The following is a 15,715-nucleotide window of genomic DNA, read 5'->3' on the forward strand; positions in this document are numbered from 1 at the left end:
GAGTTGGTCTGCCAGCTGTGGTCTGAGGACCCAGGGTCATGTACAGGTAGGCAGACCTGACCATCAGGTATGTGGAAGGAACCAGAGTTAGATACAGGTAGGTAGAGATGGTTCACTAGGTACAGCATGAGGACCCAGGGTTGTGAACAGGTAAGCAAGCTGGTTCACTAAGTATGGTCTGAAGAGCCATGGTCAAGCCATACAGGTAGGTAGAGCTAGCCCATCAAGAACAGCTGGAGGAACCAGGGTTAGAGACAGGTAGGTGGAACTGGTCTGCTTTGTATGCTCCAAGGACCCAGGGTCATGTACAGGTAGGCAGAGCTGGTCTGAGGACCCAGGGTCTTGTACAGGTAGGCAGAGCTGGTCTGAGGACCCAGGGTCATGTACAGGTAGGCAGAGCTGGTCTGAGGACCCAGGGTCTTGTACAGGTAGGCAGAGCTGGTCTGAGGACCCAGGGTCTTGTACAGGTAGGCAGAGCTGGTCTGAGGACCCAGGGTCATGTACAGGTAGGCAGAGCTGGTCTGAGGACCCAGGGTCTTGTACAGGTAGGCAGAGCTGGTCTGAGGACCCAGGGTCTTGTACAGGTAGGCAGAGCTGGTCTGAGGACCCAGGGTCATGTACAGGTAGGCAGAGCTGGTCTGAGGACCCAGGGTCATGTACAGGTAGGCAGAGCTGGTCTGAGGACCCAGGGTCTTGTACAGGTAGGCAGAGCTGGTCTGAGGACCCAGGGTCTTGTACAGGTAGGCAGAGCTGGTCTGAGGACCCAGGGTCTTGTACAGGTAGGCAGAGCTGGTCTGAGGACCCAGGGTCTTGTACAGGTAGGCAGAGCTGGTCTGAGGACCCAGGGTCTTGTACAGGTAGGCAGAGCTGGTCTGAGGACCCAGGGTCGTGTACAGGTTGGTAGAGTTCTCCCATCAGGTGTGGTCTGAAGACCCAGGGTCAAGCCACACAGGTAGGTAGGGTTGGCCCCTGAGGTATGGTTGGAGGAGCCAGGGTCAGAGACAGGTAGGCAGAGCTGGTCTGCTAGGAATGGTCTGAAGAGCCAAGGGTCATGTACAGGTAGGTGGAGCTGCTCTACCAGGTATGGTCTGAGGACCCAGGATCATGTACAGGTAGGCAGAGCTTGTTTTCTAATTATGGTCTGATCTCCCAGGGTCATGTACAGGTAGGTAAGAGTGGGCCTATCAGGGATGGTCTGAAGAGCCAGGGTCAAGCCACGCAGGTAGGTGGGCTTGGCCCATCAGGTATGGTTGGAGGAGCCAGGGTCAGAGATAGGTAGGTAGAGCTGGTCTGCTTTGTATGATCCGAGTACCCAGGATCTTGTCCAGGTAGATAGAGCTGGTCTGCCAGGTATGGTCTGAAGAGCCAAGGGTCATGTACAGGTAGGCAGAGCTGGTCCTCTAAGTATGGTCTGAAGAGCCAGGGTCAAGTCATATGGGTAGGTAGAGTTGGCCCATCAGCTATGGTCTGAAGAGCCAAGGGTCATGTACAGGTAGGTGGAGCTGGTCTATCAGGTACGGTCTGAGGACCCAGGATCACGTACAGGTAGGCAGAGCTTGTTTTCTAATTATGGTCTGATCTCCCAAGGTCATGTACAGGTAGGTAGAGTTGGCCCATCAGCTATGGTCTGAAGAGCCAAGGGTCATGTACAGGTAGGTAGAACTGGTCTCCTGGGTATGGTCTGAGGACCCAAGGTCAAGTTCAGGTAGGCAGAGCTTGTTTTCTAATTACGGTCTGAGGACCCAGGGTCATGTATAGGTAGGTAGAGTTGGCCCATCAGGTATGGTCTGAAGAGCCAGGCTCAGAGACAGGTAGGCAGAGCTGATCCACTAGGTGCAGTCTGAGGACCCAGGGTCATATACAGACTGGTCCTCTAGGTATGGTCTGAAGAGCCAGGGTCAAGTCACACAGGTAGGTAGAATTGGTCCATCGGGCCAAGCCTGTCTGCCAGGTGTAGTCTTTTTTTTTTTTTTTTTGTCTTTTTGCCATTTCTTGGGCCACTCCTACAGCATATAGAGGTTCCCAGGCTAGGGGTCGAATCGGAGCTGTAGTCACCGGCCTACGCCAGAGCCACAGCAACGCAGGATCCGAGCCACGTTTGCAACTACACCACAGCTCACGGCAACACTGGATCCTTAACCCGCAACCTCATGGTTCCTAGTCGGATTCGTTAACCACTAAGCTACAACGGGAACTCCTGCCAAGTGTAGTCTTGAGGAGGCCTAAGGCGTAAGGGTTGAATGCAGGTGGGTAGAGTTGGCTCTTTCAGGTGTTGGATTCAGGCAGAGGTATGTACCCCTGGTCTTTTTGTGAGGCCTGAAGAACCATAGTAAAGCCCTGGTGGGTAGAGCAGCCCCAGTTCAGGCCTGTGCCATGGGGTCTTCTGTAGGTAGGCAGAATACTGGGCTTATAGGAGATCTGGGGGCCCTAAGTTAGCTGGGGTCGGTAGATGCGGCTGTCAAGGAAATACTTTGAGGCCAGACCTATGTACACTTGAGTCTTACAGACGAAGTCCTTGGAGCATGGATCTGACTCGGGTGTTGACCCAGGTCCTAGAGGTTAGGCCTGGGGGGCATGGGTTAGTCACAGGTAGTAGAACCACATCTCTCAGGTGGGGTCTGCTGAGCACAGATATGCAGAGATACTTGTGTCTGATGAGGTCTGAGGCTCCTTGGTGAGGTGTTGGTGCCGCGGTTAAGCAGAGGTTGGTAGTTTAGGTTCTGTTTGCGAGACATGAAAAGCCGAGTCCAACATAGACGATAGACCTGGGTCTTTCATGTTAGGCCTGGAGCAGAAATCAGGCCCATGGAGACAGAGCCAGATCTCTCAGGAAGATGGGAGGAGTCTTGAGTTGGGCTCAGGGAGGTGGACTTGGGTCTGTTGGTTGAGATGTGAGGAGTCAGGGTTAAGCACAGAAAGGTAAGTGAAGCCTGGCTTATTAGCTGAGCTGTCTGGAGCCTGCCTCTGACAGGTGTGGAACCCTGTAGTGTGAGGTACCGGAGTGGGAGCCTGCCTCCCAGGTGAAGCCACTGCGTCTGTACCCAGTGCTGCGATGTTGACCTGGCTTTGTCACTGAGTTTCTGGATCGAGGTCACATGGACAGCAGTTCCCATCGTGGCTCAGCAGTAACAAACCCAACTAGCATCCATGAGGACATGGGTTCGACCCCTGGCCTCACTCAGTGGGTTAAGGACCCAGCGTTGCCATGAGCTGTGGTGTAGGCCGGCAACTGCAGCTCTGATTCGACCCCTTTGCCTGGGAACTTCCATATGCCTCGGGTGCAGCCATAAAAAGCAAAAAAAAAAAAAAAAAAAAAAAAAAAGAAGAAGAAAAATAAATTCATAATCATTGTGGCTGGTAAGGCCTGAAGAGGTAGGTCAGGTGCAGGGGCGGCCCTTGGTGGTCAGGATCAGGCACAGTTAGGTGAGTAGCATGGACTCTAATCGAGGGAAGGCTGGGGTCATCACAGGTATGTACATCTGGGACTGCCTGGGGAGGTCTTGTGTTCAGGTAGGAGAGGTAGAATGCACTGAGCCAGTCAGCCACCTGTTCTTAGCACCCCACTCAGGTGTGATGGGCAGAGCTTAGGGTGTTGCAGAGGCCTGAGGACTTGAAACCAGTCCAAGGAGCGGTCTGTTGCATTGGAGTCTGGTTGGCAGGATCTGGATTAACCAAGTGAGGAAAAAGGTTAGATTATACCTGGTGAGACAGGGTGAGGTCTGAGGCTCTGGAGCAGGTGAGGCATAGAATATAGAACTGACCGAGGAGGTCCATGGATAAGGTGTGGTCTGAGAGACTGACTGCAGGTAAGAGGGAGGTCTAGAGATCCCTGGTGCTGATTTGAGGTCTCAGAGGCTCAAATCAGACGCCCGCTTTGCTGGGCTCTGCAGGGCTTTGGGCTCTCCCAAAACAAAAGTGAAGTCGGAGAACCTGAACGTAGCAGCCTGGAATCTCTCAGTCTGAGGGCTGGCCATCCGTTCAGTCCATTTTCTGGAATTGAGTGTGTTAGGTGAGATCTGAGAGCCTGTGTCAGGCATGGTATGGTCTGTGGGACTATGACTGTCAGGTAAGGTTCCTCCAAACCCAGACCCCTTCCAGGTAAAGAGCCCCGTCATTCATTACCCAAGACAGAACCTCTGGGCCACACTTGATCCTCTCATTCTTCCAGTTCATCCTATTGAGTTGAACGTCCTGAATCAGCATTCTGCACCCCTCTATTCAGGGTAGCATCATTTTTCGAATGACCACTGGGGCTCCTATGTGGTGTCCTGCTTCCATTCTCATCTCACCCACAGACTTTTTTGTTCTCCAGCCTTGCCTCTCAGCTTCTACCCTCCAGTTCTCACTCCTTCCTTCACCTTCCAGATTGTACCATGCTTCTTCCTGCCCAGCCTATCTCAGTGGGCTCTCAGAAGAGAATTAAGCACTAATGGGGAGTTCCTGTTGTGGCTCGGTGGTAACTAGTATCCATGAGGACATGGGTTCAATCCCTCACCCAGTGGGTTGGGGATCTGGCATTGCCGTGAGCTGTGGTGTAGGTCAAAGACTCGGCTCGGATCCCTTGTTGCTGTGGCTCTGGCGCAGGCTGGTGGCTACAGCTCTGATTGGACTCCTAGCCTGGAAACCTCCATATGCTGTGGGAGCGGCCCTAAAAATAAAAAAATAAAAAAATAAAAAATTTAAGCACTAGTGCACCAAGGCACCCATTGGATACAATGAATTAGCATCTCTCCTTTGCATCTGGAAACTAACCTTGGACCAACCTTGGGAGTATCGTAAATAAAGCCACTCAAAGTATTGTCTGTGGGGCTTAATTCTCTCACTCTTGAGAAAGCCTGCTCTTGCCACAGCACCTTCACATGTGCTGTTCTGGCTTCTGGAATGCTTCTCCTCCCTCAGTGCTTCTCTGGGTAATGCTTGTTCTTGCTTCAGCTCTAGGCTCATGCACCCGCAGGGTCCTTTATAATTGGTTTCAGTACTGTATTTCCTTTCTCCCAAGCACTTGTATCTCAGTTTCACATTTATTGGCATGATTGTTTCATTTGTAACTCCCCCCCACCCCGTGGATTGTTTCCATTGCCTATGCTGGGCACATAGTCGGTGCCCCTCAATAGTTTTCAGGAAGATGTGAATGGAGTTCTTAGGACTCTGACGATACAAAGTAGAGTCTGCACTGTGGCAGAAGCTGGCACAGTGTCAGTGGTCAACCTCAGTGTGTCTCCGGCTAAGGCTGAAGATCAGTCAAGCCAGGTATGAGCCCTTAGGCCTGTAAGTGTCCTGGGAGGCAGGGCTGCATCTGTCAATACAGCCTGAGGAGTCGGGAATGAGCACAGGTATGAGGCTCGGGATCCGTCATCAGAAGAGGCAATTCCAGGCCCAGGTATGAGGCATTGGGTCTGTCGGTATCGGAGGAGGTGGGGGCCAAGGCCGGGCAGGAGATCTTTGGTTGTTCAAAGGGAGTGTGTGTAGGCACAGGTATGAGGCGCTGGGTCTGTTAGGGTTTGACACAGGCATGGGTCCTGAGGTCTCTTGGTGTCCTAGGAGGCACGGCCAGACGCAGGTATGGGATTCAGATTTGTTACTGTCCAAGGAGGTGGGTCCAAGGAGGTGGGTCTGTCGGTGTCCGAAGAGGCCGGAGGTGGCCCAGGAATGAGGCGCTGGTTCTGTCAGTGTCTGAGGAGGCTGGACTTGGCTCAGGTATGAGGCGCTGGGTCTGTTGGTGTCTGAGGAGGCCGGATCTGGCTGCTCAGGTATGAGGTGCTGTGGGGTCTGTCGGTGGCTGAGGTGGCCCGATCTGGCTCAGGTATGAGGCGCTGGGTCTGTCGGTGGCTGAGGAGGTGGGGCCTGCCACGGTAAGGTCTTGGGTTGAGTCTTGTGGTTCTGGTCAGTCCCATGTGTAGTCTGCCCTGTCGGTCAGCTCAGCGCCAGCGCCTGGCCTGCTGTCTTGCTTCCCAAAGGTGGGTTGGGCCCAGGCCCTCCAAGCTGCACCTCAAGCGTGGCTCTCAGGGGACAGGTTTCACGGCAGGAGGGAGGGGGGGCGGGGTGCGCCAACCCTTCCTCAGCACCTTTTCCTGTCTCTCCTAGTGGGTGGGAGGCCGCTACTCGCTCTGGTCAGCCATCGGACTCTCCATTGCCCTGCACGTGGGTGAGTGTGTGTGCTCCTGTCTTGGGAGACAGTGCCGCAGTCTAAGGTCAGGGTGGGGGCTTGTGTCCCTGAACACCTCCCAGTCCCCACAAAATGCTGGCCACTCTGCCTTGGGCTGGCACCATTCTTCCGGGTCAGGGGGGCAGGGCCGAGTTTTCTTTCAGGTTTGCAGGCTGGCCTGTCTCCCTGCCCCTCACAGCCGTGGTCCTGTTCATTCCCATGCCAGGTGGCGTTAGAGCCGCCTGTGTGCACAGAGCTGACTGATTAGAGAGGCTTTCTGCCGGCCCAGGTTCTCCCGGATCCTGTTTCTTCTGGCTCCACCGCCAGACTCTCCCTGATTCCAGAAGAAGCTGCGTCTGTGGCCAGGAGGCATAGGGCATGGCCATTTCTGTTGACGCTGCTTTTGTGTCATAGGGTTTGACAACTTCGAGCAGCTGCTCTCGGGGGCTCACTGGATGGTAAGTGACGAGAGGTGTGTCCTCTGCCAGGCACTGGCCGGAGGCACACGGCTGGTCCAGCTCGCCCCACCTCACCCCGCCTCCGTCCCTCTGGGGCAGCTCCTTGGCGCCCCTCAGTGCCCTGGCCCCCTTCTCATTTCAGGACCAGCACTTCCGCACGACACCCCTGGAGAAGAACGCCCCCGTCCTGCTGGCTCTGCTGGGTATCTGGTACATCAACTTCTTTGGGTGTGAGACGCACGCCATGCTGCCATATGACCAGTACCTGCACCGCTTTGCTGCCTACTTCCAGCAGGTATCAGCTGCCAGGCCAGGCCAGGCCCCGGGTCAGGGGGCCCAGGTTCTGGAGCTCCTCCAAGGGCCGTTTTCCCGATACCCCTGGCCATGTCCAAAGCCCACCTGTGCTCCCCATCTCGTGGTGAATCTTTGTCAGGCGAGTTTGGCTCCCAGAAGAGGGCATGACCAGTTATCATGGGCCCTGACCAGTCAGGCCGTGGCTTGGCTCAGGGCATGAGCCTCAGCTGGGCCACTTCCTTCTTGGAGTCCCCCAGTAGGGACCTGGGACCCCTACGGGTCCCTCCAGAAAAGCGGATTTGCACCCAGTCTGTGGTGCATCTTTGGCCCTCACAGCCCTCTGCCCCTGGCATCTCCCTGCTGGAGCAGCCCCTCTCCTGGGCCAGATTCAGCTGTGGACAGCCCATCCGTGTCTGTCTCTGCTTTTGTTGAGCACAGTCCTGTCCCTGCTCTGCAGCCCTTGGGTAGAAACAGCAGACTCACCAACACTGGAAGGTGGGTCCTGGGGTGGGAGGAGGGGCCAAGGCCCCCCAGGCCCAGAGTCTAGTTGAGGTGACGATCCTCAAAGGCTGTAGCCTCTGGACCCCAGCCTGCCTCTCCCTTAAGTTAGCTGAAGATTTTGTGACCAATTTCTACTCTGAGGGAGGGTCTCCCTGGACCTCCGTACCCACCTTCTCCTGCTCATGGGTCCTTCAGAGCAGCCTACACCAGCAAGCTTGTGGGCTGTGCGCTCACAGATGAGGGGGATACCAGGATGGTGCCCGTGGACATCTCGCAGGGGCAGGGCAGGGCAGGGCAGGTGAGCCCGGTGCATCCAGACAGGCGTGGGGTGTGGGGCACAAAGGAGCAAGACTTGCAGATCGAGGGCTGGGTTTCTGGCCCCGTTCCAGGGTGACATGGAGTCCAACGGGAAGTACATCACCAAGTCCGGCACCCGTGTGGACCACCAGACGGGCCCCATTGTGTGGGGGGAGCCAGGGACCAATGGCCAGCATGCCTTCTACCAGCTCATCCACCAAGGTAGGGCCCATCTGGCCTGGGCAGGAGTACCGCTGGGCAGCAGAGACTCCTCCGTGAGGTCAGCGTTCTCCCGTAGGCCAGAGGGGTGGCTCCTGTGGGTGGAGGTAGATGCCTGAGTGACCATGGTGCCCTTCACAGGTACCAAGATGATACCCTGTGACTTCCTTATCCCGGTCCAGACACAGCACCCGATACGGAAGGGTTTGCATCACAAGGTAAGAGCCCTCATTTGGACTGTCTTCATGTTGGCTTAGGATCACATCACACCCAGACCTTTTTTTTTTTTTTTTTTTGTCTTTTTTTTTGCTATTTCCTGGGCCGCTCCCGCAGCATATGGAGGTTCCCAGGCTAGGGGTCCAACTGGAGCAGTAGCCACTGGCCTACACCTCAGCCACAGCAACGCGAGATCCGAGCCACGTCTGCCACCTACACCACAGCTCACAGCAACACCAGATCCTTAATCCACTGAGCAAGGCCGGGGATCCAAACCCGCAACCTTATGGTTCCTAGTCAGATTCGTTAACCACTGAGCCACAACGGGAACTCCACCCAGACTTCTTAATATTCATATGTTAATCAGCAGTTATACTAATTTTCTGTCCCTGCCACCGCAAGCTTGGTGGCTTAAAAACCACACCCATTTATTATCTCGGTTTTTGTGGGTCTGAAGTCCGGCAGGCTCTGCTGGGTCTCTGCTCAGGTTCTTACAGGCTCAAGTCGAGGTACCGCCAGGACGTGTCCTTTCTGGAGACTCTGGACGGGGGCAGGGAATCTTTTTCCTTGTTCATCGAGATTGTCGGCAGGATACAGTTCCATATGGTTGCAGGACCAACGTCTGGTTTCTTTGCTGGCAGCTGGGGGTCATTCTCACCTTCTAGAGGTCCCCTTGGCTGTTAATCTCAGAACCAATGAGGGCAGGTTGCCTCTCCTCTGCCTCTTCTTCTGTTGCATCTCTCTGGCTGACTCACTTGCCTTCTGCTTGTGTTACTTTTTTTTTTTTTTTTCCTTTTTAGGACCACACCCGCGGCACATGGAGGTTCCCAGGCTATGGGTACAATTGGAGCTACAGCTGCCAGCCTACGTCACAGCTACAGCAATGCCAGATCCAAGCCGCAACACCACAGCTCACAGCAACACCATATCCTTAACCCACTGAGCGAGGCCAGGGATTGAACCCGCAATCTCATGGTTCTAGTCAGATTCGTTTCCACTGCACCATGATGGGAACTCCCTATCTTCTGTTACTTTTAAGGGCCATATGATTACAATGGGCCGCCTGGATAACTCCTATCTTAAGGTCTGTAACCTTAGCACCTTCTGCACAATCCAATCTGCCTGGCCATGCCATGGAATATACACAAGCATTAACAGCAGGGGGGTGGGGGGTGAGGTGAAGCTCTTGGAGCCAAGATCTTGCCTACCACAGCAGCAAAGGGGAACCCGCCCAACTCCTGACCTGACAAAGTCCTCAAAAAGGACTGATCATGCCTTATCTCGGGTGTGCAGAGTAGCATGGGTTACTGTGGGCACAGGCTTTGGACTCAGAGTCCCAGGTTTGAATTCTGATTCTTCTGTCCAGAAGGACAGAGGTTTTGGTGCTGTCGACCTGAGGAAACTGAGGCTCAGCTAGAAGAGAGATGATGCCCTCTCCCCCTCAGGATCTGAAAGGTAGCTCTTGGTAAATTTCTTAACAGGGCCCTTGGCAAGCAGTACATAGTCATTAAAGGGTAGTTCTTTTTTTTTTTTTTTTGCCTTTTTAGGGCCACACCCACAGCATATGGAGGTTCCTAGGCTGGTCCAACTGGAGCTACAGCTGCTGGCCTACAATGCCACCACAGCCAGGCCTGATCCGAGCCACGAGTGCAACCTACACCACAGCTCACAGCAACGCCAGATCCCTACCCCACTGAGGGAGGCCAGGGATCAAACCCGCAACCTCGTGGTTCCTAGTCGGATTCATTTCTGCTGCGCCACGACAGGAACTCCATTAAAGGGTAGTTCTGGTTGTTACCTGCTCTCCGGTGTCATCAGATGTGCTGCCATTCCACCCCTCGCTCCAAATAAGCTCTAGAGTAGGGGTGAGCAGCCTGACCCAGACTGAGACTAACCCTGACTAGATAGTGCCAGATGATCTTGTTCCTCTGCCTGAAGCTCAGATAGTACTTCTGAAGGGTACTGGAGACATTCCCTCATGGTACAATGGGTTAAGAACCCAGCATTGTCAATGGTGTGGTGCAGTTTGCAGCCATGGTGCAGGTTCAGTCCCTGACCCAGGAACTTCCTCATATCATGGGCATGGCCAAAAAAATTTTTTTAAATATATTCAGGAGTTCCCGTTGTGGCACAGTGGAAACAAATCCGATTAGGGACCATGAGGTTGCGGGTTCGATCCCTGGCCTCGCTCAGTGGGTTAAGGAACCGGCATTGCCGTGAGCTGTGGTGTAGATCGCAGATACGGCTCAGGTCCTGCGTTGCTGTGGCTGTGGTGTAGTAGGCTGGTAACTGCAGCTCCGATTGGACCCCTAGCCTGGGAACCTCCATATGCCGCAGGTATGGCCCTACAACACACAAAAAATAATAATAAAAAATAAATAAATAAAATAATCGTACTAGAGGAGTTCCCATTGTGGCTCAGTGGGTTAAGAACCTGACTAGCATCCATGAGGATGCGGGTTCAATTCCTGGCCTCACTCAGTAGGTTAAGGATCCAGTGTTGCTGTGGCTGTGGTGTAGTAGGCTGGTAACTGCAGCTCCGATTGGACCCCTAGCCTGGGAACCTCCATATGCCGCAGGTATGGCCCTACAACACACAAAAAATAATAATAATAAATAAATAAATAAAATAATCATACTAGAGGAGTTCCCATTGTGGCTCAGTGGGTTAAGAACCTGACTAGCATCCATGAGGATGCGGGTTCAATTCCTGGCCTCACTCAGTAGGTTAAGGATCCAGTGTTGCTGTGAGCTGTGGTGTAGTCACACTTGCAGTTGGAATCTGGCGTGGCTGTGGCTGTGGTGTAGGCCGGCAGCTGCAGCTCTAATTCGACTCCTAGCCTGGGAACTTCCATATGCTGCAGAGGCGGCCCTAAAAAGAAAAAAAAAATCATTTTAAAAATTTAAAAAGATGGTACTTGATGTCTCTCTTGTCAGATCCTCCTGGCGAACTTCTTGGCCCAGACTGAGGCCCTAATGAAGGGGAAGTCGACGGAAGAGGCCCGGAAGGAGCTGCAGGCCGCTGGGAAGAGTCCAGAGGACTTTGAGAAACTGCTGCCCCACAAGGTCAGCACTTCTCTTCAAGTGGGCTTTGGGGGCGCACGCTGGCATTGGATGGATAACGTCATGTCGCCAGGCCAGGGGCTGGGGGTGGCTTGTCCCACACGGTAAGCGGGACTGTCCTCACAGACCTGCCTGCCCCAGCCTCTGGGGCAGGGTGTGCTTCCCTTCCGAGGATTTGGAGATCATGACTAACTGGGGGACATTCCTGGGTGTTTTCTGAAGGTCTTTGAAGGAAATCGCCCCACCAACTCTATTGTGTTCACCAAGCTCACGCCGTTCATCCTTGGAGCCTTGATTGGTGAGTGAGCGGGGAAGGTCCTGGCTTGGGGGAGGTCAGACTGGACTGCTAGAGCCCCAACCTGTGCCCTCTGCCGCCTCTGCAGCCATGTACGAGCACAAGATCTTCGTCCAGGGCGTCATCTGGGACATCAACAGCTTTGACCAGTGGGGGTGAGTTGCTGACTCAAGGGGAGGGTGGGAAAGGCCTGCACGTTGGCGGGTAGATTTGACGAGCAGTGCCGGAAGCTTGCTCATACCATTCCCCTCTCCCTGGCAGAGTGGAGCTGGGAAAGCAGCTGGCTAAGAAAATTGAACCGGAGCTTGATGGCAGCAGCCCAGTGACTTCTCATGATTCTTCCACCAATGGGCTGATCAACTTCATCAAGCAGGAGCGTGAGGCCAGAAGCCAATAAACTGGTGCCCCACTGCAGTCCCCACTGTGACTGGTCCTTCTTGTCCCTTCTGCCCAGAGTCTGCACTGCATGGTCCTGCCCTCTGGTTTTGGGTTTGGACCATAAGACCTTTGGGGGAAGCTGGTCTGGAATTGCCACCCCTGCCCTCTCCATGTTCATGCCCCCTCTGTTTTAAAGTTGGCTGAAGTGTTTCGGTGCAGCTGAATTTTCTGACCCATGTTCACTGTTCATATACCAGGTAGAAAAATAAAGATGCCATAAAGGAGGATGTAGGCTTAGCTGCTTCTTTGTCCTGAGGTGGGGTTCTCTGCAGGAGTCAGAGTGCTCAGTAGGAGCAGTGGTTGCCTTGATTGAGGCTTGACTGTAATTGGTGAGCAGATCCAGAATGGAGGATGGTCCCTTTCAAAGAGAGAGGTGGGGCAGGGCACGGTCAAATCGGGAGGGCACCGTGGCCTCTGCAAGATCTTTTCTCCATCCACACTTCTCACCCCTGGGACTTTGGAGGGTTGTACATTTTTGTTTGCTGGATGGTTTTTATTTATTTATTTATTTTTTGTCTTTTTGCTATTTCCTGGGCCGCTCCCACGGCATATGGAGGTTCCCAGGCTAGAGGTCGAATCGGAGCTGTAGCCACCGGCCTACGCCAGAGCCACAGTAACACGGGATCCAAGCCGAGTCTGCGACCTACACCGCAGCTCACGGCAACGCCGGATCATTAACCCACTGAGCAAGGGCAGGGATCGAACCCGCAACCTCATGGTTCCTAGTTGGATTCGTTAACCACTGCGCCACGACGGGAACTCCCCTGCTGGATGGTTTTTAAAAGGCATGCTGGAGTTCCCGTCATGGCTCAGTGGTTAACAAACCTGACTAGGATCTGTGGGGAGGCAGGTTCAATCCCAGTGTGTTAAGGATCCGGTGTTGCCATGAGCTGTTGTGTAGGTCACAGATGAGGCTCAGATCCGATGTAGCTGTGGCTGTGATTTGACCCCTAGCCTGGGCACTTCCATATTCCACGAGTGTGCCCCTGAAAAGCAAAAAAAAAAAGAAAAGAAAAAAAGAAAAGGCAGGTTGAGGTTTTGTCTTTGGGTGAATTCCTAACCCAGATCAAGGGTGATTACTAACTCCTGGTCAAAGGCTTGGGTAATTCTTTTATAAGGTAGATACCGAAAAACAGGATTTTTGAACAAACTACCTTTGTATCTTCTACTTAAAGTAGTTCCATTGAAGATATTTATTTCTGGAGTTCCCATCATGGCACAGCAGAAACGAATCCAACTAGGAACCATGGGGTTGCGGGTTCTATACCTGGCCTCACTCAGTGGGTCAGGGATCTGGCATTGCCGTGAGCTGTGGTGTAGGTCGCAAACGTGGCTCGGATCAGGCGTTGTTGTGGCTGTGGTGTAGGCTGGTGGCTACAGCTCCGATTGGACCCCTAGCCTGGGAACCTCCATGTGCCATGGGTGCGGCCCTAAAAAGACCAAAAAAAAAAAAAAAAGGAGTTGATGTGCAGAATTGATGCACATGGTGGTAGCTGAGCTTTCTAGACCTATGTCCTATTCTATGACAGAATGATCTGGGCCAGGAACCTGCTGCCCCTTTCACAAGGCCCTGCTCCTCTCAATGCTGTCCTCAGTTTTGGCCCCATCTCCTGGGCTGTCTACATGGAGTTGTCCTCTGGCTTGGTCACATGCTTTCCTTAAGACAGGGAAGCCAGGACCTGTGTGTATTTTCTGCTCCTGTAAAGAGAAGGCAAACTGCACACATGAATGCTCAAAGGCATACTCTAATTGTAGAAAGTGACCATACAGGTGCAAATGGCCCCTTAAAATAGATAATACTCAGAAATTGTCGGCACGTCTTATCTTCCTGCTGGTGAAGTGCTTTGTTTTTTGTTTTAATTCCAAAAGTGAATGCCCACTTCTCCCCACTTTTGTAGCAGTGATGGAAAGATGCTCTAACAGTCAAACCTGTTGAAGCCCCTGTTGACCCACCCCCTTTCTTCACATAGCTGATGAAAAGTGAAGGCCTTTTCTCATCAGAAGCACCTTCTCTATTACAAGGGAGCAAGCACACAAAAAAGTCTCTAGTGGAGTTCTCCTGTGGCCTATTGGTTAAGGACTTGGCATTGTCACTGCTGTGGCACAGGTTCAATCCCTGGCCTGGGGACTTCTGCATGCCCTGGGTGAGGCCAAAAAAAAAGTCTGTAGAGAGGAAAATTCTAGATGGTGAACCCTCTCAGGCTAACTTGGCTTCACACAAAAGATCTCGTAGCAACAGGACCAGAGTTCCTCTAGGCCAGCTTCCAAGTCTCATATCTTCACTTAGGCAGGAGGAATTAGCACATGCCAACTGGCCACATGTCCCTGGTCCCTGTCTTGTTCCTCTCAGCACCACTGCTGTTGTCACTTGCAGCTTCCACTTATCCTACAGCTGCTGGTTGTTGTCTTTTTTTTTTTTTTTTTTTTTGCTTTTTAGGGCCACACCCAAGGCATATGGAAGTTCTCAGGGTAGGGGTTCCCAGCTGCTGGCCTACACCACAGCCACAGCAACACAGGATCCGAGCCACATCTGCAAGGCCAGGGGTCAAACCTGCATCCTCATGGATGCTAGTCAGATTCGTTTCCGCTGTGCCACAACAGGAACTCTCTGTTAAGTCTTGAATGGTGTATTAGACTTCTCCAGAGGAGCAGAGACAATAGGATGTGTTTGTATGTCTCTATATGGACACATCAGGAGATTTATTATTGAGAACTAGCTCATGAGATTAAGGAAGCTGAGAAATCCCACAATGTTTCCCACAATCCCCTGCTGTCTACAAACTGGAGACCCAGGGAAGCCAGGGGTGTAAGCCAGTTTGAGTCTGAAGACCTGAAAACTAGGAGGCCACTGGTGTCAGTCCCACATTCTGAAGGCCTGAGCTCCAAGAGCTCCAGTGTCCTAAGACAGGAGAAGATCCATGTCCCAGCAGAAGAGAATTTGCCCTTTCTCCACCTTGTCCTCTTCTGGCCTTCAACAGATTGGACCATACCTGCCCACATTGCTGAGGGCAGATTTTTACTCAGTCTACTGATTCAAATGCTATTCTCATCTGGAAACACCATCACAGGCAATGCCAGAAAAAATATTTTACCAGGAGTTCCCACTGTGGCACAGAGGGTTAAGAATCTGACTGCAGCACCTTGGGTCACTGTGGAGATGCAGGTTCCATCCCCTGCAGTGGGTTACAGGATCTGGCATGACTGCATTGGTGGCACAGGTCAAAGCTGTGGCTCAGAGTCAATCCCTGACCTGGGAACTTCCATATATCATGGTTGCAGCCATAAAATTAAAAAACAGGAGTTCCCATCGTGGCGCAGTGGTTAACGAATCCGACTAGGAACCATGAGGTTGCGGGTTCGGTCCCTGCCCTTGCTCAGTGGGTTAACGATCCGGCGTTGCCGTGAGCTGTGGTGTAGGTTGCAGACGTGGCTCGGATCCCGAGTGGCTGTGGCTCTGACGTAGGCCGGCGGCTATAGCTCCGATTCGACCCCTAGCCTGGGAACCTCCATATGCCGTGGGAGCGGCCCAAGAAATAGCAACAACAACAACAACAAAAAGACAAAAACAAAACAAAACAAAAACAAAAACAAAAAAACATGTTTTACCAGCCCTCTGGGCATCCCTTAGCCCAGTTAAGTTGACACATAAAGTTAACCATCACAAATAGTTCTTCAGGAGTTCCCTCATGGCTCAGCAGTTAATGAGGATATGGGTTCGATCCCTGACCTTGCTCAGTGGGCTAAGGATCTGGGGTTGCTGTGAGCTGTGGTGTAGGTAGCAGACACGGC

At 52.9% G+C, this 15,715-nt stretch overlaps 1 protein-coding gene across 1 annotated transcript in view; it reads left to right on the forward strand.

Annotated features, from left to right (window-relative positions):
• The window catches only part of GPI (glucose-6-phosphate isomerase), a gene marked incomplete at its 5' end in the record, with an annotated part of 31,049 nt that extends 18,898 nt beyond the window's left edge, over positions 1-12,151 (forward strand). The window contains 9 exon segments of the mRNA NM_214330.1: positions 6,085-6,145; positions 6,560-6,603; positions 6,746-6,898; positions 7,788-7,917; positions 8,056-8,132; positions 11,068-11,196; positions 11,416-11,491; positions 11,577-11,643; positions 11,750-12,151. Coding sequence (NP_999495.1) covers positions 6,085-6,145; positions 6,560-6,603; positions 6,746-6,898; positions 7,788-7,917; positions 8,056-8,132; positions 11,068-11,196; positions 11,416-11,491; positions 11,577-11,643; positions 11,750-11,885 — 873 coding nt within the window. The 3' untranslated portion in view covers positions 11,886-12,151.
• Positions 12,152-15,715: the final 3,564 nt, after the last annotated feature.

This window comes from Sus scrofa, chromosome 6 (assembly GCF_054392235.1).
Source record: "Sus scrofa isolate SSC_HxYL_T2T_F1_AM1 chromosome 6, Sscrofa_HxYL_maternal_Yorkshire_Landrace_v2.0, whole genome shotgun sequence".
In the NCBI taxonomy this organism is placed as follows: Eukaryota; Metazoa; Chordata; class Mammalia; order Artiodactyla; family Suidae; genus Sus; species Sus scrofa.